Source organism: Lethenteron reissneri, chromosome 21 (genome assembly GCF_015708825.2).
Source record: "Lethenteron reissneri isolate LAM-NWPU_2019-01 chromosome 21, ASM1570882v1, whole genome shotgun sequence".
Classification (NCBI taxonomy): domain Eukaryota; kingdom Metazoa; phylum Chordata; class Hyperoartia; order Petromyzontiformes; family Petromyzontidae; genus Lethenteron; species Lethenteron reissneri.
The window spans coordinates 21,823,439-21,849,860 of record NC_083799.1 but is presented as its reverse complement, the minus strand read 5'-3'; the positions used below and the strand labels follow the sequence as shown (position 1 = coordinate 21,849,860).

Sequence of the window (26,422 nt, the reverse complement as noted above, 5' to 3'; positions counted from 1 at the left end):
TACGTGACTTTACAGAAAGAACCAAAGAGTATGGATCCCTGCAGTCACGAAAACGTCAAATTTAGATTGAACTGCACCACAGCTGCATAGGCTATAACTTAATAAATACTTTACATATATATCATGCTTTTTTAACTGCATTGAGTGTCACTTTAAAAATACAAAGTAAATAACCCTAAATAGGTCTTAGTATTGTGCTACTGCACTTGTATGCTGGGAAAATAATTAATCTGAAACTCTTTACCCTCTTGAGAAAATCACCGCATTGCCACAGGATTGTAAATATGAAGCAATTCCCCCCTGATTCAGGCAGGCCCACGTTATCACAATCTTGAAACGACAGCGCAATAATATGTGCCATTGCATTATTAATGTGAGCTTTAATAGCACATGTACGACCATGATATTGATGGCACGATAGTGGCACGCTATTGCTGTTACTGATTGTCACGCATTTTGGATGTGCATAACCGATATCGGCACAATCCAGTGCCTCGCGCGGATTCCAGCTAACGGACAAAACTTCTACGTTGAGTAGTGGATTCCTATGTGCGCGCACGTAGCACCGAACTGTTTTTCCCCCCACAAACACAGAGCACCTTGTTCAGTGGTGCATGACTGCCGAGGCAAATGCAGAAAATTAGGACGTTGATTGCTTGTGACACGTGACATCTAAATGTAGGCAGTGCCTGGTCTATCTTGTGAACCAGAACGCTTGAGGCAGTAGTTATCAGAGACTACCTTGGCTTTTGCGGTGATAGGTTAAAGACCTTATGAAGTAGATTGAAAAAGTTAAATAATTATACTGGACAGTCATTATAAATATCAACATTGAACTTATTTGTTCATTTATGTAACACTGCTATGTGTCTTGCATTTTTAAATATAAATAAGCATCGTTTTGTCTTGCTTTGAATCGTTTGAAATATATTAAAACGATACGAATTTTACAATAAAAGCCAAAACAACTTAATACAAGCAGTATTCGATAAGCTTTCGTTTGTATATTTTTATATCCTGTAAAAAAAAATATTTTGACCGATGCATATACTGAGCTGATGTTTGGCAATGATTACTGAAAAGCAAGAACAAATTCAGAAATAATGCCGTTAGATTATAAACCCTGAAAAATGCATTTCGTGGTGTGTGCAAAATGTGTCTTTAATATGTATTGTACTGACCTCAGTAATAATATCAAATTGAAGTGTATGTTTAAATTGCAGTGCTTATGACACAAATAGGCTACACTGCATTTGTAACATCTTCTCAAATGGCTTCCTTAATACTGTAATCAAATAGCTTTGATTCTTAGTGGCAGTTGTTTTTATCTAACATAGTAGATTAATCGATAAGCTAAATACATTGCATTTCAAACAAATGAAAAGCCGACAGAGCTTGATTTGTAGGGTAGGTTGCTTTCAGTGAAAGTATAAATGGAACAGGTAAAGCAATATTTGTAATCAAACTAACATCTGAAAGAGTATGACCAAATGTGAAGAAATAATTAAACTCGAAAGTTTTGAGAGTGCAATGTTGGTGCTGTATTTTTCAAGTGGAGATTGGGCAGCAGTCCAAACTCCACTTCTACCTAACCATTCAAACAGATACACCCTCATGTGCATGGAACAGTCTACTTGGTTCACCAAACCAGGTCCCCATACAAATTTTAGCTTGTATTAAAAAAGGTGATGCTCGTGGAGCCTCTGGTCTCAGTCTCAGCTTATAAAGGTGCATGCAAACCAAACTAAACTTTTTATTTTACCAGTTAATGCCCACTGAGCTATATAGCTGTTTTTCAGAAGTGGCCCAGCCACAAATTATAGCTCAACAAAGTGGCTTATTTGGAACTTTATAGCAGCCAAATATTCTAAACGGATGTTTAAGAATTCTGGAGTGAAAAACCGAAGGACCTTGAGAAAAATCCGCCAAGGCTGAGTTGCATTGCGCTGTCGCCTCTCTTTGTTGCTTTGAAAAAAATTAAGTAATATAAAGCCCTTTGTAAATCCACTTCTGGATGTATGCATCTCCACTCTTTGTGTTGCTCGTGAAGGTTGTTTTATTAACCCACTGTACAGTGGTCAAGGCAGCTTGGTGAATGGGGCACGCAGGACTGCTTCAGTTTATTGCTCACCACTGATGTTTGCAATGGCTGGAAATCCAACTCAGTTCACCAGGTTACATGCCATATTGCCAGCACTTCCCATGCTTACAGTTTAAGAGGAGCTTTTTTTGCCATTTGACGTGGAAGTCCATTTCATGATCTAGTTTTTATTTTGTTCTAATTTTTTTATCTGAGAAATGTACAGGGTTAAATTGGACTATGCTAACATATTTATATACAGCCATGTCAGTAAAAGCACAAATAATGCTTGAACCTTTCATTTAAAATACACACCCAACCCTCTTGTAATGTGTGGCTTGAATAGTACCTTTGTGTGATGCAAATGCATACTCTTAGGTTTTTTCGGTATAGTCACGTAGGTAAAAAAAAACAATAAACAAAATAATAATAAATGAAAATAAATCAATAAATCACGACATTTCGGAGGCAACACAAGTCTCTGTCTTCAGGTGGGACCGTCACAGCTTAATTTACTGTATCAAGTGAGGAAATGCAAATGCATTTTGGCTTGCGCCAGTAAAATGTGCCTCATAAGTGAATCCTGCAAGCCCAAAACAGAGTAATACTGCCACAAAGTACATTTTTGCTGGCTATATGATGCATACTCCAATTTTATCTCCTCTGTGCAAAATTGTCAGCAAGTGTAATTTTGTACTGCTCAGAAGCCATAATGGAGTGTTATTACCTGGATAGCCGAGTTGGAGCCTGTGTGTGTTATATAACCGTTACATTTCAGAATCAGAAAGGGTTTTATTCGCCATGAAAGTTCGCACAGACAAGGAATTTACTTTGGCCGGAAGGTGCATACATTCAACATATAGGAATCGTAAATCTTAAATAAGTGGTTTACAAGTCTAACTATACTAAAGGTACAAGTCTAACTAATACTAAGGAGCCAAAGTATGTAAAAATTTAATAAAATAAAATCTAAAATATACAATAGCTATAATATACAATATAAAATTACAAAAATGCAAATAGGGTAACATAGTGCAAATATGGTAGGGTGTCATTGTGCAGATATTGTGTTAAAGTCAGTTTGAGTGTTAAAGTCAGTTTGAGTGTTAAAGTCAGTTTGAGTGTTAAAGTCAGTTTGAGCGTTAAAGTCAGTTTGAGTGTTAAAGTCAGTTTGAGCGTTAAAGTCAGTTTGAGTGTTAAAGTCAGTTTGAGCGTTAAAGTCAGTTTGAGCGTTAAAGTCAGTTTGAGTGTTAAAGTCAGTTTGAGTGTTAAAGTCAGTTTGAGCGTTAAAGTCAGTTTGAGCGTTAAAGTCAGTTTGAGTGTTAAAGTCAGTTTGAGCGTTAAAGTCAGTTTGAGCGTTAAAGTCAGTTTGAGTGTTAAAGTCAGTTTGAGTGTTAAAGTCAGTTTGAGCGTTAAAGTCAGTTTGAGCGTTAAAGTCAGTTTGAGTGTTAAAGTCAGTTTGAGTGTTAAAGTCAGTTTGAGCGTTAAAGTCAGTTTGAGTGTTAAAGTCAGTTTGAGTGTTAAAGTCAGTTTGAGCCCCTGGCCTTGTTGAAGAGGACCAGCAGCGGATGGGAAGACACTGTTTTTGTGGCGTGAGATTTTGGTCCTGATGGACCGCAGCCTTCTGCCGGAGGGGGAGTAGCTGGAACAGAGAGTGTCCAGGGTGGGAGGAGTCGGCCACAATCTTCCTCGCTCGCCTCAGGGTCCTCGAGGTGTACAGGTCCTCGAGGGTAGGCAGATTGCAGCCAATCACCTTCTCAGCAGTGCCGATGATACGCTGCAGTCTGCTCTTGTCCTTGGCAGTGGCAGCAGCATACCAGATGGTGATGGAGGAGGTGAGGATGGACTCAATGATGGTTGTGTAGAAGTGCATTTGTATGTATGTTGAACTTCTTTCGCACCATACGTAGCCAACCGTACAAATCCGAGGTGCAGGGGAAGGACAACAAACTGAACACAAAAAGCAGTTTTCTTTTACCAAAGATAGGGGCACCCTGGATCTAACATGCAGCCATTTCCACTTCTAGTCTGCCTATGGAGTCATGAATAGGCTAGAAGAGCTTTAATCATACTCATCATTAGCCATGCTTATTCAAGATGTAATACTCCATCTAGTACCAACACATGCACTGATTTAATCGCTTCATCTCATCAGTCCATGTCCTCTTGGATTCGTTCCATTTCTTGGCTGCGACTTAATTTGTTTTCTTGACTGTCGGCCATCATCCCTGTTAGCTACATATCCTGCTCCAGCCCATTTACTTGTATGAACATTTTGAATGATGTCAATTACCTGCAATTGTTCTCTATTTCACATGTTCATCATTATGCCTCTCATTGTAATTCCAAGAAAGCATCTCTCTATGCTGCTTTTGCACACTTTTCAGTTTTTGATCCTTAATGTTTTGCTTGAGATGATGTTTCTGAAATGCGTCATAGTTGGTGGTATGCAGTGATGAAAAACGTTCTCCTTTAGGAACATTAGTGTGATACTTTTCCTAATCAACTTTAGCTTCCCAAAAGCACTCCAACCTGCTCTCGTCCACCACCTCTCTATTTCACGATGTTGATTTCGGTCTACCTGTAATAGTATACATAGTCCATTGTGCCCAACTTTGCAGCTTTTAAAAACTAATTAAGTTATTCAACCATTTCCTTGCCGCTCATTCCAATTAGACGTTATAATGACAATGTCATCAGCAAATCTGAGATGGTCAGTGTTTTCTTTATTTATAATTGATGCCTTAGTTTCGACAATTCACTTTTAGGAAAAATATCTTCTAATATCGCTGAAATGTTTTTAATGTATTTTTGGTACTTCAAGGAATATTAATGTATGTTATGTTTTTGTAAATACTTGTTTAGCCCTGATTTGTGAGAACCTTGATGACTGTCATCAATATCTACTGGATCAAATGTTTATTCATAGTCTACAAAGGCGAGGCACAATGATAATTGATCTTCATGAATTGGTATAATCCTTCATTGACCAATGCAGGAGTTTTAATTGACACCAAGCCATTGTGCAAGAACTTTGTGAAGTTATTGTTAACTCTAGTATTTCTGTACTGGTTAGTGAAAACTTACTATAGCGTACTCATTGACATTTAAAATTAGTTTTTAGTGATATAGAACATTTCTAGTTGTGATACACAATATTTGTTAATTTGGAGATAGTTGGCATCAAAAAGTATCCGTGCATTATCATCCATCATCATCACAATCTTTGGCCTTATAAACTATGGAATATATTAGCAGGCAATATTTTATTTTCACGTAGTTTGAGTAATGAATTTCATTTCAAAGCGTATCCAAAGTGTGTGCTTTGGGAAAACGTGAGCACCCTGAAATTCATGAAACAAATTGATTATTTGGGATGGCTCCCGGAAAGTGAAGCAGTCTCTGTAGAGTACAGGCCTGGAAGCATATGTTATATGGCATTGCTCTTTGAAATTATGCGAATGTCTGTTTCTTTGCAATGCATGTACATGCCTGTTTGCTTTTTATGGTGAAGTTTGTACAATAGCACATGCGCACCTGCGCACATCGTCGCATGAAAGTGCCTTGAATGGGGCACGTGTGCCACATCAGTGGACGTATCCACAGTGCATAAATTAGGACTGGAAGGGTAACTTTGAATATTAAAAAAATCGTCGTATGAATTCACTCTACATGTCGGTTACCTTTTAATTGCATTAAATCCCTTAAGCAAGCCGCAGAACTATCACTCATTATTTGATGATCGTGATATACAAGCATAAATAACAAAACAAATTTAACACGAAATTAATATATTCATAATAGGCAACGTTTCGAGGTGATAGCAACGGCCCTTCTTAACAGCACGTGTTCTCGGAAGAAGGACCGTTTCATAGATAATAGGATCCACCAATCGCCTCCAATATAAAATCATATGAGAGCAGTGGCGGCTCCTGCAAAATCTCTCAGGGGGGGCAAATGTCTGGATGATTGATAAGGATAAGGTCCACCCATGCAATGGATACATTAACAGCTTAAGCATGTAAAGGCAACTTCACTTCTTTAATATTAATGAAAAATAAAGTGACTCTTACAATACATCTTGTTTGTTTCTATACTCACTATTATTACAATCCACTCAGTATCTTTTATTAAAGATTCTACTAGGTGGCGACAAATAATATTGTTGACTGAAACGTGCTTACGTATGATGACGTAAGCACGTTAGTGCGAGCCCTCCCGGAAGCCATAGAGAATGCGTTGCAGCGCCCGCCGTTCGAAAAAAAACATCTTTGAATGTAAGTCTATGGGAACACTCTGGGTGATTCTCAGCCAGAGTGAAATCGCCCAAAAAGAGGTGGTACTCCACAGAACGTGACATGACGCTGATTGGACTATATCCAGAGGCACAGTAACGGCTAGCGTAACTCTGTGGTTTAATGAGATTGGTGGTGCGTCGCCCACTCGCCCTAATGAAGAAACCGCCCCTGTATGAGAGGCATTTATATTGTAGTTTATACTATAACTAGCTTTACTACCTGGCTTCGCCCGGGACTTCAATTTTTGTCTTGGATTAATACACGTCCTACGCGGAGGGTGGGGTGGATGCATGACGTCAGCAGGCACACTGCGTGACGCTGCCGCATGCGGGTGACATCACAGATGTGACGTCACCGCTCACTTGCCGTGCAAAATATATCATTGCGCCCCCCCCAAATACAAAAGTCAATTTTTATACTTTCTGCATTGTGTACAGTCTGGAAGCTACCCACATGCCAAATTTGAAGTTTGTTGCATGCTGGGAAGTATGCTATACATTTCGAACACACACATTCACAAATTTCCCTTTTATATATATATATATATAGATTAGGTACATGTTCATATTTTACCTATGATGCCGGGAGCACAGTGGTTCACTTTTGTGAATGCTATAACAGGGTCTTTAACGCCTGCTTTAGGACAATTTTCAAGCATTAGTAATTCCCCACAGCATCCTCTGGATGGCTGTGGGGAATTAACACGTTAACTCATGCACACTGAGCCTGTCGCTGAGCTGTTTGGGGACCCAATTAGATAGTTTAACTGACTGCCCTATAGAAACACGCCAGGCCTGAGTAGTTCAAATATTCGTCACTGGACAAGCAGGGATGGCACAGTGGTAACACCTGTGCCTCACAGCAAGAATAGTCTGAGTTTTATCCCTAACTCGGGCACCTTTCTGTATGAGGTTTGTATGTTCTCCCCCTGTTCTGCATGAGTTTCCTCTGGGTTTTTCAGTTTCCTCTCAAATCCGAATGGTGTAACTGGCATTGGCCAAACATTTCAATTCTGAAAATGTACACGCAAGCGACTCAATTGGGAATACACAGCTCCCTCTTGTGAAAACTTTGCAGGACTTTCCTGAAAAGAGTTAACACTCGGCTTGATGGAGTAAACAACCATAATCATGATAATGCATTAGCTTTTCCAGCACTGGCCACCAGACAGATTAACTTCCCTCACTCATCTTCAAGCAAATGCATACAATTTATAGTTTGAATATTCGCAGGCAAGGAATTGTGGAATTGCATGTGGATAGAAAAATGGTGGTGCATTAAGGTGACTTGGGTTGAGCGGCGGTGCTCCTAAACCTAATCCGCTGTGTGAGGAGTAACGCTCGTACAACAGAGAACTATACAAAAGTTCCCAACATCAGACAGCATGACTACTTGATAAGACCACAAGTGTGACGTTTTGAATCATCACTTAAAATTACCTGCTCATTATTACATATAAAACCCTCCTAAATTAGTTTTATTTTTTAAATTCTGATTGATATTTCTTTAGTATAGATACAGAACACCCCCACCGAGGGATCGTAACCTTATTGTGGTGGTGGGTTTTTTGTGTTCCAATGACCCTCAGAGCTATATCGCTTGGAGTCTTGTACTCCTGGTAGGGTCTCCCTTGGCGAGCAGGTCTGGGGGGGAGGTTCCAGACAAATAACGGTCCAAAACAAAATCACCTCATGAATGGTTAAATACAAAAATCAGAGAATCTCACCCGGACAAGGTATACCAGGACACCCCTCTAGAGCTCGGCCTGGGGGTGGTGTTCGCTGGCAAGCTCCTGGTGGCCAGGTGACCCATATAACCTGGTCGAGCCCAGCTTGAAATGGCTACGTAGCGCCGTCCTGTGGGCCCATTATCCGCAGGATGAAGGGTGAGGAGTGGGTGTGATGCTAGTATGGCAGGGAGAGGGATGGTCCCAGAGCACCTTAGGTCGAAGGTCAGTGATTGACATTATAGTTGTATCATCAGACCTAAGGCCGTATGTTCAAGGACATTCGGGTGCAGAGAAGGGCAGAGCTGTCAACTGATCATCACCTGGTGGTAAGTTGTTTCCAATGCTTGGGGCACTGACCAGATAGACGTGGAAGGCCCAAACAAATAGTGTGAGATTTCTGGGAACGTCTGGCGGAAGACCCAGTGCATAAAGATTTCAACTTCCACCTCTGGGAAAACTTCTCCTGCACTCCAGGGGAGGTCGTGGACATTGAGTCTAAGTGGGCGATATTTAGGACGTTGATTGTGGATGCAGCTGTGAAAAGCTGTGGCGTGAAGGCAGTTGGTGCCTGTCATTGCGGCAACCCTAGGACCCACTGGTGGTCACCAGTGGTGAGGGAAGCTGTCAAGTTGAAGAAGGAGGCTTTTCCAACTATACATAGAAAAAGGTTTTCCGATTCAATTGAGAGATTACCGGCTTGCCAAGAGGATAGCAGCTGCAGCACTCGCTGAAGCGAAAGCCCGGGCGTGGGTGTAGTTTGGAGAGGCCATGTAGAGGGACTACCGGACAGCCTCAAAGATGTTTTGGCAAAGCTTTAGCAGAGGTCGACCGGACGTGGTCCAGGCTGTTTTCAGTAAGGGTGGCATAACATTGACCTCAACGAGAGGTGGAAGAAACACTTTGAGGAGCTTCTTAACCCGGTGGGCATGCCCTCCTTTCAGGAGACAGCCCTGGAAACAGCTGGGGGGGGGGTCGGATCCATCACGGTTGCTGAAGTCGCTGCAGCGGTCGAGTGGCAAAGCTGCTGGGGTGGACAAGATTCGCCCAGAGTTGTTTAAAGCGCTGAACAGTGTAGACATGTCGTGGTTAACACGCCTCTTCAGTGTTCCATGGAAGGCGGGTACAGTACCTCTGAACTGGCAAACTGGGTTTGTGGATCCCATAAAAAAGGCAACCAGAGGGTGTGCTCCAACTACAGAGGAATTGATTCTTATGGCGGTACCCCGGGGTACCAAATAATACAAAATGGCCGAGGCAATTAAATATATTTCTGGGACACTATTTTTTCCAGGGGTGTACTTACCTCCGCGACAAGGGTACCAATCAATCCGAAATCAGTGCTACTCCGCGATGTCGAAACGCAGCGAGGACGATTGTGCTGAAACCCTGAACGCTCGTATGCACCATGGTGCATTGAGTCGATTGCCGCATCGCCGACTATCAACAGACTAAAAATGACTGCATCACGAACATTATGAAAGAGCCGGGGTACTATGATACCCCGGGGTACTGCCATAAGGTTTAATTATACTCTTCAGTGTTCCAGGTAAAGCCTATGCCAGAGTACTGGAGAGGAGGCTCTGCCTGGTGGTCGAACCTCAGATTCAGGAGGAACAATGCGGATTCCGACATGGTCGTGGAACAATGGACCAGCTATTTTCCCTCTCACAGATATTTGAGAGGTCATGGTTGTATGCTTCTCCAGTCTACCTCTGCTTTGTAGACTTGGAAAAAGTAGACGACCGTGTCCCCGCAATGTCTTGTGTGAGGTGCTGCTGGAGTATGATGTACCGGTGCCATTTTTGTCCGCTATCCAGTCCCTCTATTCCCAGAGTGAGAGCTGTGTCTGTATTCTTGGTGTTAAATCAAAGTCGTTCACTGTGGGTGTTGGACTCCGCCAAGGGTGTGTCTTGTCTCCACTCCTGTTTGTGATTTTCATGGATGGGATATCAAGGCGCAGCCATAGTATGGAGAGTATCCAGTATGGGAGGTGGTGTCGCTGCTTTTTGCAGATGAAGTTGTCTTTGCCTCGTCAGTCTGTGATCTCCAGCGTCCACTTAAACGGTTTAATGCCGATTGTGAAGTGGCTTGGATGAGGATCAGCACCTCCAAAACTGAGGTCATTATTCACTCCAGAGATGCGGTGGATTGTGGTCTCCAGGTGAGGGGGGGGACAGCTGCCCTTAGTGAAGGGGTTTAAGTACTTCGGGGTCTCTTTTGGTAAGTGATGGTAAGTGGGGGCAGGAGGTCGGCCGGCGGATCGGTGCTGTGTCCGCAGTGTTGCAGGTACTGTATTGTTCCGTGGTAGTGAAGTGGGAGCTGAGTTCTCGAACAAAGCTTCTATGATTTAAACTTCAAAACTATGCAAGTATTTTTTTTAAACAGGCAACAAATCGAATTATTAATTAAGCAGTACTGCTCAGGAATATTTAAATAGTGCAAATCAAAAAGTGAGGTTGTTAGAACAGTTTGTGTTTTGCCTGCCATTTTTGGTCATAACTTTTACATGATATCCTACTCCAGTATTGCTACTAATGTAAAATTACTTTAGTAATGTTAATCTATATGCAAATTACAATCTCGTACCCTCTGCATTCATGCAAGCATTTGTACCACGACATTGCATGCAGCCGTCTTACCTCGATCCAATCTCAGATTTTTGTATAATGGATATCAAAAACAGACTTTGTTCTATGGGAGATAGAGCTTTTTTGCACCCAGGCTCCATGATAGTGGAATTCCCTTCCTTGATCCATTATGCTTTTTTTATCACATCTTAAAACTCGCCTATTTGTGTAGGCTTTCTTCGTAACTTAAGGTATTACATGAAGAGCTTTGAGGCCTTCTGGGAATCGTGTTATAGACAACCGAGTTTATTATTTGTCATAGTAAAGGCGTGCTTTTTTCCTTCACCGATTGTCTGCTCTGCACAGATATTCCCTATAGCTCCAACAGCATTACTTCTCCTGTCCCAGATATGCAGCAGGCAGACGAGAGTTTATCTGTAGCTTATTTTATTTCCTGCATTCTTTATTTGTTACTTTTTTTACAATTAGATTTCGTATTTGTTATATTTCATATATTTTAAGTATGATATGACATATATTTGTACGCCTTGTTTAAATTTATAATACAGCGTGAGAGTGAACCCCATCCACAAAGCCTCAGGCAGGTTAAACTCAGTTTTACAAAACCTTAGTTCTCCACGCCTGTACCCCTACGACTTGGAACTTTCAACAGCTCAGTAGGTTCAGGTGCACTGCCCCCCTTCAATGGGAGAAGTTACGATTTCCTAATTACACAAGTGTGACTTGCCTGGTAAACGATGTGCGGAATAAAGACCCATATCCTTTGAGCACAACTATGGCCCCGCTACATCCACCCTCATGTCAGACCATCTGATCCATGGTAGGGTATCCTGCTTCTGTTTTACTTTATTTGCTTCATAGAAATTAAAAACTCAAGTTGGTAAATGTTAGAACACAGTCATGGAAGGGACTCAGTGTAAAGTATGGACCGACACTCAGTATGGACCGGATCTTTATGTCAGTTGCTTTTCTTCTTGCTCATTTGATTATGAACTCAGCGATGCAACCATCAAGCATCTTTATTTACTTTTTATTGCCTTCTGGAGAACCTTTCATGATTGCTTATTTGTAGGAGACTCCTTGTATAATATAAAATTAACAAATTGTTTCAGTCTTCTGAAGCAGAATTAGAGTGACGGCAAAATTAAAATTTCCTCCAGGATGGAAAGCAAAAAGCTTGAGGGTGTGACGTGCAGAGGGTCCATGTGCAGTGTCAACCATCAATCGCTGATGCTGTCCCACACCCCACATGGACACAGCCCTTGCAATACTCACAGCAAGTGCTGCACATGAGGTGTCATTGCACTATAAAATTTACATTTAAAACTAATTTCTTTAGAACTGCTGTATGTGTTTAGTTGGGCCACTTACCTTCATTATGGGATGTCACAAAGAGGCTGATATCACAACTAATTGTAGCAGTGACAATTTGTGAAATATGTGTAATAAACCCACTCCGGACGATATCGTAATTTAGTGTCTTGTCTTTATTCTTTCTTCGTTACACAGCTCTCTCCCATCGCTGGGTTCCTCTTTCCCGGTTCTCCCGTTACTTCCGTTACCCGAGCGTGGCGTTCGCTCGCTTCCCTCGCTCCCTCACACCGCTGGCTAACGGCTTTCTGGAGACAGCCTCCGGCCTGCCACGTGGCCGCTGGCGTGCCGGAGGCACAGATGTGGTCTCTCCTCAAACCTCTCCACACTGACCACGAGCTGTCTCTCTCTACCCCTTATAACACCTGGCTCACGTGATGCCACGCAGCCAATCATCAGCCTCACCCCTGTAACCTTCTAGATGTTGCTATGCAGCCACAGGGCTACGCCCCTGGCTCGACTGTCCCATTGGCTGCGGGCTGAGGCCGGTAGAGCCTATCACCATCGCCCAGTTACCCCCCAGGGTGAATCCTCATATTACATATGTATAAAACTACTAATTATTTCCAGAAAAAAGGGGAAAACCTATTCTCATATTTTGGTACTGGCAAAGAGGTCCCATGATGTAGATGCTCACCCCAAGCCCTCATTACTCTGATTATGCTTGTCTTTGTGCTGTACGCCTTTTGGGGTCCTCTGGTCTAACACTGTTTTGAGATGAGGCTCAAAAGAAAGCTGTCTCTGGTGTGGACCAATCAGTTTCAAAGACAATGCATATGTAGTGAGTCCAACTGAGTCACAGACATTATCTTGGGAGAAACATTATTTATTCACAATACGTAACATGACACAACCTACGCTCAGGTCTCGAATGCCCATCTAACCACGCTACTGCAGAACTAGACACGGTTCGCCATTCCGGTCCGGGACCACAAGCTGGGTCCCGGACCACGTGGCTTGAGGCTTTTTCTCCCCGACGTGGATCTTCGAACACCAACACTTGAAGAACCCCGAGCTCCTCACGGAGCTCTCGTTATATGCCCCCGGGCTGGGGTTGGCTCCGCCCCTAGCCCCGCCCACCTTCCAGGCTTCTCGAGCTCCTTCTCGAATGTTCCCAAGAGCTCTTCGGGACCACGTGACCGCCCCTTGGCCCCCGTCCACCTGTGGCCCCCCTCCAGTATCGTCCGGTCACGTGACAACAGGTCAGCCAGAGTGTCATGCCCCAGAGTAACCCTGGCTGGCTGACGCTCACTCTCGCTCCCTCGCTGGGAGGCGGCACCGCACACTGCTCGCGGTGCCTCCACGATAACCAGCGCTCACCCAACCACCGCTAGTGTTGGTACTGCAGCCCGCAACCCGGGCTGCGCTCAATGACAACATTAACGGCCGTGACTTCGCAAGTCCCGGCACCACACAGTGACAAGTACAGTCACTACACATATATTATCAGAGTACTTTTTTGTTTGCATTCTGACCACAAGTATTGTGGTTAATGCGGACATGATTCCTTGTAAAAGGTTTCAGTTTGGTGTTTTAACATCTTAACACCTGTTTTGTTGCCAGAAAAAATGGGAAAACCTATTCTCAAAATATGGCAGGTTTCTTAAATTTATCCCGCCTCTGCCCACCGAGCAGTACAAGTTATTAAATCGGCAAGTTGTTTGTGGTGGGGTGAAGTGTGGGTACTCTAACCTCTTCCCAGAGGCCGGTAGTTAGTCCAAAACATCCTCCGAAAAGGGCTCTCTGTAGCTCCCCGGAGTGGTGGCCCTTCCGCAAGCAGTGGTATGAGCAAGCAATTACAAGGATGCACCTTTTCCTGTACAATCGTGAATGTTTAACGTATGGGGTATGCATTAATTATAGCATCCTGTCGTTTATCTGGAGCATTGCTTCCAGCCATAGGCACCATTGTGCATGGCTGCTGTTCTGAACTATATGCGTCATGGTAAAGTTCCAACATCAGCGGTCATATGAAGATACATGATCGTCATGATGTGTAAGTGAATGTCTCTAACTGGCGAAATACATATGAACGGGGGGTGGGGGAAATGGTGGGAATCTTAATAAACGGTTTATTTTTAAGGCTTAAAAACGTTGTGCGTAATGAAAAGACCAGACTCAAAGAATGGTATTCCGCCAAGGAGTCTGTCATGGGGACCTGTATCAGTAGGGTCAGTTTGCTAATAAGTGTTTTAAGAGCTGTTCCTGTGCACTGTATGGCACCTGGCAGGCAAGCAGATGCTGCGTTTCAATCCTAGGCATTCCCTCCAGGGAGCTGAAACACATAGACCATCTGCGTTAATACTATCCACACAAAAGTGGTTCATTCAAAAAAGTGCAAGTAAATTAAAACTAACTAGAGTTGATCATGTCTGCAACATATGGTGTTGCGCAAATAGAGCGAATAGCCTACATTTGATATCTCTCAAATTATTCAACGTAAGCGGTTTACATTGGCCCCTCATCTTCTTTTATATTGAAACTCAATGTAACTGAATTTATGGTTGATTTAAAAAAACACAAAACAACCTTATGTGATTCGATCCTGGAATGTCACAGGTTACAGTTATCTTTAGATGACGTGAAATTAAGGTCATGTTTTATTCACATACGTGGTATTAAACGTCTCTGGAGAAAGTTGTAACCCACTATTGTTGAAAGAGCCCTGTATTTTAAGATACACTTTAATTAGCCTGAGTAATGGTTTACATGCCAGCATTACTAGTGCAAGCTATATTTTTGTGTATATATTTATTCGATATTTTATCAGCATTTTAGTGCTTGAAAATCATTAACCAAATAAAACCTTTATTCAAGGAATTTATTAAATACAAACCACGTGTACATTCACTTGGCAGTATCATTAATTGAAATGGTTCTCAGCCCGTGCTGCATGTTCCACCATTGAAGAGCTGTTGTTTACATTGCAGGGTCTTTTTCAACAGTAATAACAACAAAACAGAGTTTCGATTTTAAGCTTTCGTGACTGCAGGGATTCATCTTTTTGGTTCTTTCGGTAAAGTCACGTAGAAGGGAAATAATAAAATAATAAAAAATACAACATAATACAATAAAATTCTCACGACGTTTCGGCCACAACACAAGCAGCCGTCCTCAGGTGAAGACAGAGCTGTCTGAAAGACAGCGCTCCAATGGACACTGCTAAGCTTGGCAGCGTATTTTAAGCTGGGTGGGAGGAGAAGAGCGCCTTGACAAAGGAGTTTACATATCAACATAAGAATTTAGCATTGAATAAGCTTTGTTAATGTGAGAGAATTAGCAGGATGTTAAAGTCAGAAATTAGCATGTAACTGGAAGATTAGCGTGATGTTAATGTGAGGAATTAGCATGTAACTGTTCACGGAAGTGGCTATGTTAAAGTCAGAGTTTACATATCAACAGAGGCATTTAGTATATTGACGCTAAAGAACTGCAACCACCCACTATCTATAATAAACCGATGTGAAAGAACTAAATATAAACTACATGAATATAATCAATGTACTCAATATATTCTCCAATAAGCTGACCTATTAACATTAAGTAACTAGGTATACAATACACTATATAATGACTATCATATAGTGAACCGATACACAAAAACCAAAATATAAACTACATCAATATCATCAATATACTCAATATAATCTCCAATAAGCTGAGCTACTAACAATAAGTCATTATACATTACACTTCAATGTCGCAAAAATTATTCTAATATGCCTCCATCTAATCTTTTTTCTTACATCACACGACTATACCCCGTATTATAAACTGCCATAGACAGACCACAACATTGAATTATACACTGCGTTACTATAGACTATAATAATATTATTACACTATGTATTATTCTACCAACCCTACTGTATACCACACTGTTGTATATTCATTATGCAGTTACGATACTATATATTACCTCATGAATTATAGTAAACATTTCACTGTTATACTATTTATTATTATACAATCTGCTATAAACCATACCATTGACCGTCGCTTGAAAGGTACTAAGAGGCAATGCCAGCGAATGGACTGCAGTCTGAAAGTCACCGTAAAACAAAATCAATCAAGACCCAAAATGGTTGATCACGTCCTTCCAATGGTTGCTGAGCCAGAATCCATCTTCTCGGTTGAAATTGTCTCTGTGTTTGTATATGTGGATTGCCTTGTTAACGAATCTCTCATGGTAGCCGGATGGCTTGCAGAGAACCTCCGTCTTGGAGAAGTCAATGTCATGTGAACCCACTGAATTATAACAGTGATCTTCCACGGCTGAGGTGTTCGTCCTACCGTGTTTCAGGTCTGCTTTATGTTCATGGATTCGGTCCGAGACATGTCGTTTGGTTTATCCAATGTAACTGCTACCACAGAGGCAACTTAGTTTGTAGATGCCCGGGTACTGTATGTCTGGAACCACATCTTTTACAGATGGGACCAGATCACGGATTTTATGTACTGTGTTGAATCGGACCTGGATCTTGTGTTTATTCAGTATTTTGGAGATCTTTGTTGTGACCCCTGCAATGTAGGGTAAGGTGATGGTTTTGAATGGCTCCTCAAGAGGATCCTTCTTCATGGTTGGAGTGATGGCTTTGCGGATTGTGTAGTTGCAGTAACCATTAGCCTTGAGAGCTTGGTGTACGTGCTTGAGTTCACTGGCAATGTGTTCCTGGTCGGAGATGCATTGGGCTCTATAGTGTAAAGTCTTGATGAGGGAATTCTTCTGGGATGGTGGTGGGAATCCGGTTTTAAGTAAGCATCCGTATGGGTAGCTTTCCTGTAGACGGAGTGGCTCATTGCACCATCAGGTCTCCTTTTAATTAGGACATCCAAAAAGGGTAGCTTGCCATCCTTTTCGACTTCCATGGTGAATCTGATGGCTGGGTGTATGGAATTGATGTGGTCGAGGAATTGGTCTAGAGTCGGCCGGCCATGTGGCCAGATGACAAAAGTGTCATCCACGTACCTCTTATATGACTACGCACTAGGGCCAAATGATTAATCGATTGCAAATCGAAATCGCAATTTGAAACAATGCGATTTGAAAAGTCCTATTACTTTCTTAATGGAAATTTTATTTTTTATTCTTTTAACTTTATTTATTTAACTTAATAATTGTTCTATGTTTGATTCGTTCTATTTCAATTAAAACATTTTAATAAATACATGTTGGAAGCAATTCATATATTTTAAGTTCTCATCCTTGCATTAGAATATATAGCAGTTCATATTTTGATGGTATCATGTGGTAATGCTCCATCACATGTTCATCACACACTGAAGCTTGACTTCAAAAAATGTAATGGCAAATCAAATCGCAATGTTAGAAAAATCGCAATTAGATGTTTTCCCCAAATCGTTCAACATACAATAGAGTTAGCAGTATCTGCATACATGGGGGGGGGGGGGGGGGTAAGAGGACATCAATGGGGGAGACGAGCGAGGCGTAGAGCACTGAGAAGATCTCCGCAGGAGCGAGAATAAATCGGCCATAGGCTGCCGAAACTCTAGTTTTACTAAAATGGGACGGCCATGCCTCTTAACATATCTGACCTTTAGTTTTTACTCTTAGAGGAATGGTCATCATTTCTTTGCTCCACACTCGAAACTGGTCACAACACAATTTGTTTTACAGGCTTCCTCTCGATTTCAACAAGCGACTTGATGGCTCCGTTAGATTGTGCAACACAGTATGACTCTTGGGTTCGCTCACTCTTGAGGGAGATAAATCCAGTGGCTCATTATTTCTGACGTGACGTATCCAAGGTGTGACCTCCCCATCAGTACAGCCAAGATGATGCACTGCGGTTGAGGTAAACACACTGATATATATGTGTATCCCCAATTATGACAGTTCAAGTCAAAGTGGTTACCTTATATTATTTAGTCAGTAGATTCATGCACGAAGTTTGGGGGGAGGGCAATACCCCCCCCCCGCCCAACTGGACACCTTTATTAATTTATTTTCAGTAGTTTACAATTAAGATGAAACATACATTAATTATATGCACCCGCGATTCCTAATGTGAGGGAAAAAGTGAATCCCTGCCATCTCAAATATAAAAGTCAAACTCTGCCTATGAGTGGATTGCTATGATTCCCTGATACATCCCTCCCCCCTCCTGGTCCTTCTATTAAACATCTAATTTCATTTTGCTAAATTACATTTATCACCCCGTCCTCTCTCATAGATGCCCTATCGAGTTCGCCACTAGCCGATGTGTGCGAGCTTCCCGTTGAAAAAGCTGCTCAATTATATTACTCTGTTTTGTCAGAGATCCTGGATCATTTGGCTCCCCTCCGAACCCGTTGTATATCTTCCCATCGCCCTTCGCTATGGTACACTGCAAAATTGAGGATGCAAAAAACTACCATCCATAAAGCAAAACGTGCTTGGAGAAAGTTCGACCTCACGATTCATCATCAAATATTGAAAGAAGTGGCCTTCCCACTTTAGTTTGGTTGGTTTCCTTGGTTATCTTTTTGTTTACTGCTTTCCATGCATTGTGCATTGAGATCCTAGGATGGAATGCATATTATAAATGTTAATTATTATTATTGCAGCTGCCAGAACAATTTAGTACACCTCATTAATGCATTTGAGCATGGTAAAAATGCCAATTAAACCGTTTCCAGAAATTTTGATGGCCAGGGGCATGATAAATTAGTAAGAGCATAATATGCACTAATTCTAGCCATTATGTGTTTGATGCAAATTGTAAAATAGGTTGTTCTTCTTGTGATCGACATTTACAGCTGCTGCCTTTGCAGTGCTGGGCTGACATTTGGTGAACCTGCTTTAAGTATTCGTAAGGAATAGAATGCACCTGAGTCAAATGCAGCAGCGTGTGCCAAGACTGTGATGCAAATGAATGTGAATTTATGCACAAATAAAACAAATCACACCACCAGGCATTTTAATTTTGGCACAAGAGAGTGTGCAAACATTAATGCAATACTGCATACGACTTAATAACTGTAGAACAGTTTAGATTGTATGACGTTCAAATATTACTTATATAAAACATAAAGCGCTGAGCTGAAACGAAGACACCTCTTATACATTAGATGAGTTTATATGTATCATGTCCTTTATACTAAAGTGTGCTTTGGCTGGTGCTCATCCTTATTTACATTCCCGAGCCATTGCTGGAAATGTTACACTCCTGTAGCAGCCACCACTGTATCCATAGGGGCGTTCTATGTCGACCTCCTACAATGTGGTGTACGTATGTACGCTGTACTTCTTTTGCACCGTATATAGCCAACTGTGCTAATCGAAATACAAAGCTCACAACTTCCCATATGAAAACATACACATGCACCCTGCTCGCGGTCCCCGCTCGGTGGGGCAGCGAGCCCAATCTCCCCCCTTCTCTAAATCTCAGGTGCACGGCATTTTGGACTTGCACCCCCCCACATCACGGTTTGCGCTCTGTACCGAGCTCCGACTGCAATTAAAAAAACAAGCAAAATATTAGTCTAAACCTGTGCGCAAAGGAACATTTATGTACTTGGTGAAAGGTTACAAATGACGGTGTTCTATACAATGAGTTGGGCTCTGCACTCCTCGCGGGAACAAACCCTGTGCTGTGGCTACTAGACAGCAAACACACGCAGTAACGCTTCTACGCTAAAATGTTAACACACGTGCACCAATTGCTCTCGGGACTGCCCCTTTATGCTCCTGAGCGTGGCCTCGCTCCGCCTTTGGCCATGCTCCCTTCGAGACCTTTCCCAAAGGACCTCGACCGAGCATGACGTGTCCCTCAAGCCCCCCTCGGACCCCCTCACTATCCTGTCCCGGTCGCGTGCCCTCTCTCAGACCGTCACCAGGACGATGCCCCCTAGGGCCCGTTCGCATGCCGTACTCACTCTGGCCCCAGAGAGAGGTTCCAGACGCACAGCATTCTCATCACAGTGCCTGGCGCGAACACCATAGTGACATCATTTACGTCACTACATATACAATGAGTTGGGCTCTGCACTCCACGTGGGAACACACCCTGTGCTGTGGCCACGAGACAGCAAACACACACGCACTACCGCTTCTACGCTAAAATTCTAACACACGTGCACCAATTGCTTTGGTAAGCAAAATAACGATAGCATTTATTTTAAATAATTTTGTTACCAATTCCGTTATGAAACTCTCTGGGTCTGGGCTGTAGTGGTGAAGTGGTGTGGTAATTTTCATAAGTGATTCATTTAGAGGCTTTGTAGTTTTTTGTAAAAACATGTGCAGTGTCCTCGGGAGAGATGAAAGGAGATACTTTTCCCCTTGCATAGCAATTAAAAACCTATTTGTCTCCTTTACAAAGGTAACCATTCCCCTCTTCGTTAAAACTTTGGATGGTCGCTCATCTATTTTTCAATGTTTTTTATGGCAGCAACCAGATTATCCAGGAAGCACTGCAGTCGCTGCTCCAAGTGATACAATTTAGTTATCGAGTGATTGATACCAATGTTTATGTAGTTGATCCTGGGTGGCATGTCAACCTGAAGTTCACTTTCAAGAGCCTACTTTTCTGCTGCCTGAGATATCCAGGCTATTAGTGTTATTCAGCGATGTGTGTTTTTTACATATGTTGAATTTCTTTAGCACCGTACATAGTCATCCGTGCTAAAATTCAAGGCCAGTATGACCAATCGGGTAGGCAACTGCTTGTAATTTGGAATTAACCAGTGTAAAGACATTACATCTGTATGAAGTCCTGTCGTAGTACATATTTTCAAAATTAGATCTTTCTCAAACGGTCTTGCAAGTCAGTTAATGGAAAGCGAGAGCGGACAACCCATGTTCGAATATATAACACAAAACAATCATTAGCATCATTGTGGAGAGTACATGTATAAAAATTAATAAGCAGACAATATATTGCCTTTATATATCTGTCCATCCACAAAAAATATATGAAGAAGATATATTGCCTGCTGTTTTATTATGTTCCCATATAGCATGCTAAGGAATGACTGTCTCTCAGACAAAAATAACCATTACACTTTGCCATACACTCTGCAAAGAGATTATTTGGTACCTGACAGTTAAAGCATTATTTTAAATTCTCGGAACAGGAATTCATCCAATCAGGTGCATAACCAAACTTGGTGTGTTGGTCTTTTATGGACATATTGGTGACTGGGCTGAGACTATTGACTTTTTTTTTACTTGGTGACTCGGTATAATCACTGCTTGGGGTCGAGCCCAGGTTCTCAATAGGCTTGCTCAGCGCTTTCACCTCCAAGCCACTTGGTCAATTCTTTCCCCTTAATGTGTGTTCATGAAACCAGCTACTGAGTAACCATTTTGGTATTGCACCATGATAATACATTTTACTGTAAATTAAATGTAGATCACTAAACTATATCATAAGATCCTCAGAATCCACTTGATAACAAACTGTGCTCAATGTTAATGCCCTTCATTACCACATGCTTTTGGAGCTTCTTAAATTCAAATCCTGAAGAAGCTCTCATCACATAAATCAAAACCGCAGACATTATGCCAATCAACACGTGGTACAACTCAAAAAACACATCACAGGGCTGTTCTGTAAGGATGTTAGCTCAGTGATGATTGTAATATACTGCATGCTGAATGGTACACACACACACAGACATGTTATGCATATGAACATATTGGTGGTACACCAGTGCAGCATAACACACCGGTTCTCAAAAAACAGTCTGACGTTGTCGCTGTTGCCCTTGAGTGAGCTGCAGACTCTCCATCAGAAGGTGTTTGATTCAGCAGCTGCTTTTCCATTCGAACGTGTGACATGAGCCATCATCATTTGGTGCCACTGTCCGCCAATAAATTATTCCAGAAGTGAATCGAGGAATTGTCCAACCAAGTCTATGACACGAGTCCAATCTGCCTTTGGAACATGGAGCCAATAGTCAACAGGCTGGTTAGCTATACGGCAACAGACAGTGAAGCTTCGTCTTCAGCTGTCCATAACATTTGTTTTCCAACTATTTCGACATCACGAGAACTGATTTTGATGCCTACCGCAAGATTTTATGACCGGGGTTGCGAATTGTAAAATAAATAATATACCGCACATTGGTATACCGCCAATACGTTCACTTGGTGGACAGTGTACTAACAGCCCTGATGCTTTCTTTGTTTTATTGTTGACCTCCTGTAGTCACACTCTGCACGAGGTAATTGGCAAGTTCCTTTTGACATGAATTGGCATATGTTCCTGGAACATCAAATCATCCGAAAGGTTACAAGGCCTGGGAAGTTATAGTCCCGTTACATTCGGTTTTTTTCACCATGTCCTTTTCCTCAGAATCTACTCATAAAATCACCACATGTTTAATTTGCTTGAGTACTTTTATCAGCCACCAATTTGAAAATAATTCTACCACATCCAAAGACGTCACTTAATTTATTCTCGTGTGTATCATGGAAAATACCAATTATTTCAAGCATAACATTTACATAACATTCTTGATTTGTTTATAAGAAGTGCAAGCGTTATTTGAAGTAGCACTTTTACAACTTCCAGCCGTAAGCATTGTGTGTCCATTCAACCGTTGTATTTAATTGTCAAAGGGAATTCCATCACTCTCCGTTTACGTCAATGCTCTAAAAGCTTTTAGTGTAGGCGCGCGTGCTGCATTAGGTATTCATCTATAAAAACTCCATAGGAAAGTGTTGGTAAACTCTCTCTCTTTGAATTTATTAGCTCATTCCATTTAACTGTCAAGTGCATATAGTCTGTGCACTATGCTACTTGAATAATTATCAGGTCATTGTTGCTTTTAGATTTGAAGCTTTCGTGACTGCACGGATTCATATTCTTGGGTTTTTTCGGTGAAGTCACGCAGGTAAAAAACCCAAGAACATTGTTGCTTTATTTTAAAATTGGCAAATAATAAGCAATATACAACTCTAGTGATATACCAGACACAAACGTCTTACAAGCAATGCTCCAAATCACAATGCAGTTAAAGCTCTTGAAGCTGGGCAAATTTGGGCAGAGAAAAAATCCTGCTGTGGGAGATGTCCAGAAGCCTGAAAGTAAGTCAGTAATTGCTAAATAATTATACTTACCATTCAATAACTCTTCAAACATTACCAGTTTAACCTGCATCACAATTACCATGAAGTAGAAGTAAAAAAGTGAAGTTCACTAAATGTGAAAAGGACATTTTATGATGGAAATAAACAATGTATTGTAAAGTAAATGTTAAATCAATGTAATAAACCAGGAGGAACCACTCGCAGTGCATGTGGATTACCGAGGCATCCAAAGGCAAAGGTTCACCGATTGTATCGTTATTTTTTTGTTTAATGAATAAAATAAATACGTCGCTGTGAACAGATTTGACTTTGGCCAACAGTAGGGAGAGCTAATTCGTGAATGCATAACACTTCAGTTGACAGTTGGCGTTCAAAGTGGACTGCGACCCTCAAAGGAATGGCGCAGTCCCCGTGATTAGTGGATAAAACAAATTTCTCGACACCGGTGTATGACAGCAAGAGCATTTTATGCCAACGCTGTTGCAAGAGGTTACACGTTTGGTGCAACGGTCCTTCTCTGGCTATGCTTGACGAATGAATAACAACCAGTGGATGCGCTATATGAATGCAAACTTTCTCCAAGCAATAACATGCATAGCTGGATGGTGTGTCATGGCATCTGACCCAAATGTGGTAATGTGGTTCATGGCCCCCTTTCTCCGTGTGTCGCACAGCAGCCATGGAGCAGGTGCTGAAGACATTTCCGGACATGCCCCGCACTGCCAGCGCCAAGGAGACTGACCTCATTTTCCTGAAAGGCCTCATGGAGAGCCCCGTGGTGCAGTGTCTGGCCAAGGTTGGTGGAGTTTTATTACAGTACAAATATTCCCAAGCGCATTTACGACAATGGGAAATATACAGCTGAATATTAAAATACATGCAGTATCACACTCAATTATTATATCAACTTGGGAAAATGCCACCTTTCGAAATAAGTAAAAAGAAGACATTTTAATTTGCCAATTGGGTAGAGACGATGGTAACATCCGTAATTATTTTATTTACGTGGGTGTTTCAGGAAGCTTGAACATTGTTATAACGACAAGTTGATCATGGCCTGAGTAAACGCAACATGATATCATTCATACACCTATATCTACCAGGAGGTTGGTTAAGAGCAGGCTAGGTTTTTATATTTTCATTTATGTTGGCAGACTTTTGTCTACATTTTACAGCCATTATTTCCATTTTCAAGGGTATATTATTTGAGTATTAGCCATACGTCCCTGTCAACCAAGGAAATGGCAAGGTTTGTGCAATTCATACCTGGCGTCTTCAGCTTCAGGCAACTATGACAGAGTTGGTAGTCTTGTTAAACCGGTTTATCCTTCATAAATAATTGACGACTCTTGCCCTCAAATGCACTGACCCTTTGTATAATTCAGACTTTATGTAAGTCCTCAAAATTCGTAAAAATATCACATGTGTCTTTCAAACTAAGGCTTTTTTTTGGGATTCAATTCAACATGGCACACTAACACAAAGCATATACCTGGGATGTTTAAGATGTGTAAATAATATAACCGTTAACCTCCTACTTCACTTTGACATTTTAGACATCAAAAATATAATAGTATGTGTTGAAAGTCAACAAACATGAGCACCATAAAGTCACATACAACAAGTTGGCTAAATAAAATAATTTTCGGAAGGACATAACTGGAATGCACAGCATAATGTGTATAACGAGGGCGATTAGCTAAGATGCATCAGGATCGAAATGATGACGTGAGTAAGAGCATGACTGAGCGGTTTTGGGAAACTGAATTTGATTTCGAAAAGTGGTATTACGATGTTACCGAAGAAAAAATAGGTTTTCAACAACTTCGTATCACAAGCTATGACATGGATCAGAAATGTAACACAGTGACAAGGAATATGGGACAAAACTGTTGAAAAGCGTACAGAAGCATTGTGAGTTCCACGATTGGAATTACGCTGATGCAGAGAGAAGACTACACGAGTCATTGAACAAATAAAATTCGGGGAGATCATGTTGGTGGTTAAAAAAATAAGTTGGCTTGCGCAGGACACATGGAATGGATAATGGCCAGTGGTCAAAACTGATGACAGAATGGCAGCCAAAACAGACAGTGTTAGTTTTTTTTACTTCTTTCGCACCACACGTAGCCAACTGTGCCTATCGGAGGTGAGGGGTACGTATGAAACTGTGATAATCGGAGGATGATCACTGCAGAAGTGGAGATTGGCTCGTGCAGCAGAGAGATTGTATCTAAATGGTTATGGTGTGGAGAAGGTTCATCCAGCAGTGGATAGACAATGGCTGATTCTGGCAATGATGTTTAGAGTAGCTGCTCAGACCTCCATTGTTTAAGTTGTAAGTGACTAGCCAGTGAAAAGGCTGATGTTATTCCCTTCTCAATATGGTTCAACTGCCACTGATACTATAAAACACTTATATAATCTTGCTGTAATGCCACTTAACTCTTTGCCCCATGCTTCAAATAGAATCTCACACGTGTGCACTCTGGAATGTCTTACTCCTCTAACTCCTCCTCCTGGTGTTGCCTGCCGTCTCCACCCACTCCACGCCATACACAGGCTCAGGGCAAGCTTGAGGAACCCAAGCTCGAAGCGGTGAGCGAGAACAACCTAGAGCTGGTCCAGGAGATCCTGGAGGACATCTCCCCAATGACGAAGCGAGACAATAGTGCTGCTGAGCTCGCCACCATCCTCCAGGAGCCCCACTTTCAGGTTGGGCATTTCTTAATGGTGGTGTGACGTTATCTTCCTCGCCTGGTATGCAGGAGGGCTTGGGTTTGACCCCGACCCTGACGCCTGTACATTTGGAGTTTGCATGTCTCTCCCTTCCCGCGGTTGCGTGGATTTTTTCTCTGAGTCCTCCGCTTTTTCCCTCCATATTTAGAAACATGCATTGAGATTATTTTGATTATTTTGGTGCTTTAAATGTGAAAATGATGGGCCACTTTGTTGAGATATAATTTGTGGCCAGGTCGCTTCTGAAAAATAAGTCACTACCTCAGTGGGCTTGTTTACCTTTCCTATATTTTGCACTCGTATAGTGTTTTTGAATTGTTTGTGTTGTAATGTTCTAATCCGCCCCTACTGGGCATCTGTAAAAAAGAGCTTTGGAGCTCATTAGATTCCTGCAGTATAAATACATATTCTGATTCTGATTGTGTCACAACCATTGTACCTCTTAGCTAACTGAGTACTCGCTTAATACCAAAATGTGCAGCATTTTATCTCCTGAGAATTTTTCAGTTAATCGTGATTCAGTTCAGCATCTTTCCTATGGCAACATCATTTAGTGCCTCTTAAAAGGTCATTGTCTTG

General features: G+C 41.7%; 1 protein-coding gene across 11 annotated transcripts in view; it reads left to right on the top strand.

The window, feature by feature from the left end:
* LOC133345397 (protein PALS2-like) overlaps window positions 1–26,422 on the top strand; it is a 157,160-nt gene that overhangs the window by 99,238 nt on the left and 31,500 nt on the right. For 5 of the 11 annotated variants that reach the window (XM_061556108.1, XM_061556110.1, XM_061556109.1 and 2 more), the window contains 2 exons: window positions 23,782–23,900; window positions 25,667–25,819. In XM_061556108.1, coding sequence (XP_061412092.1) covers window positions 23,782–23,900; window positions 25,667–25,819 — 272 coding nt within the window. Of the gene's footprint in view, window positions 1–3,668; window positions 3,916–23,778; window positions 23,901–25,666; window positions 25,820–26,422 lie in introns of those variants that run through there. The other 6 variants (XM_061556111.1, XM_061556115.1, XM_061556112.1 and 3 more) reach the window with 3 other exon arrangements.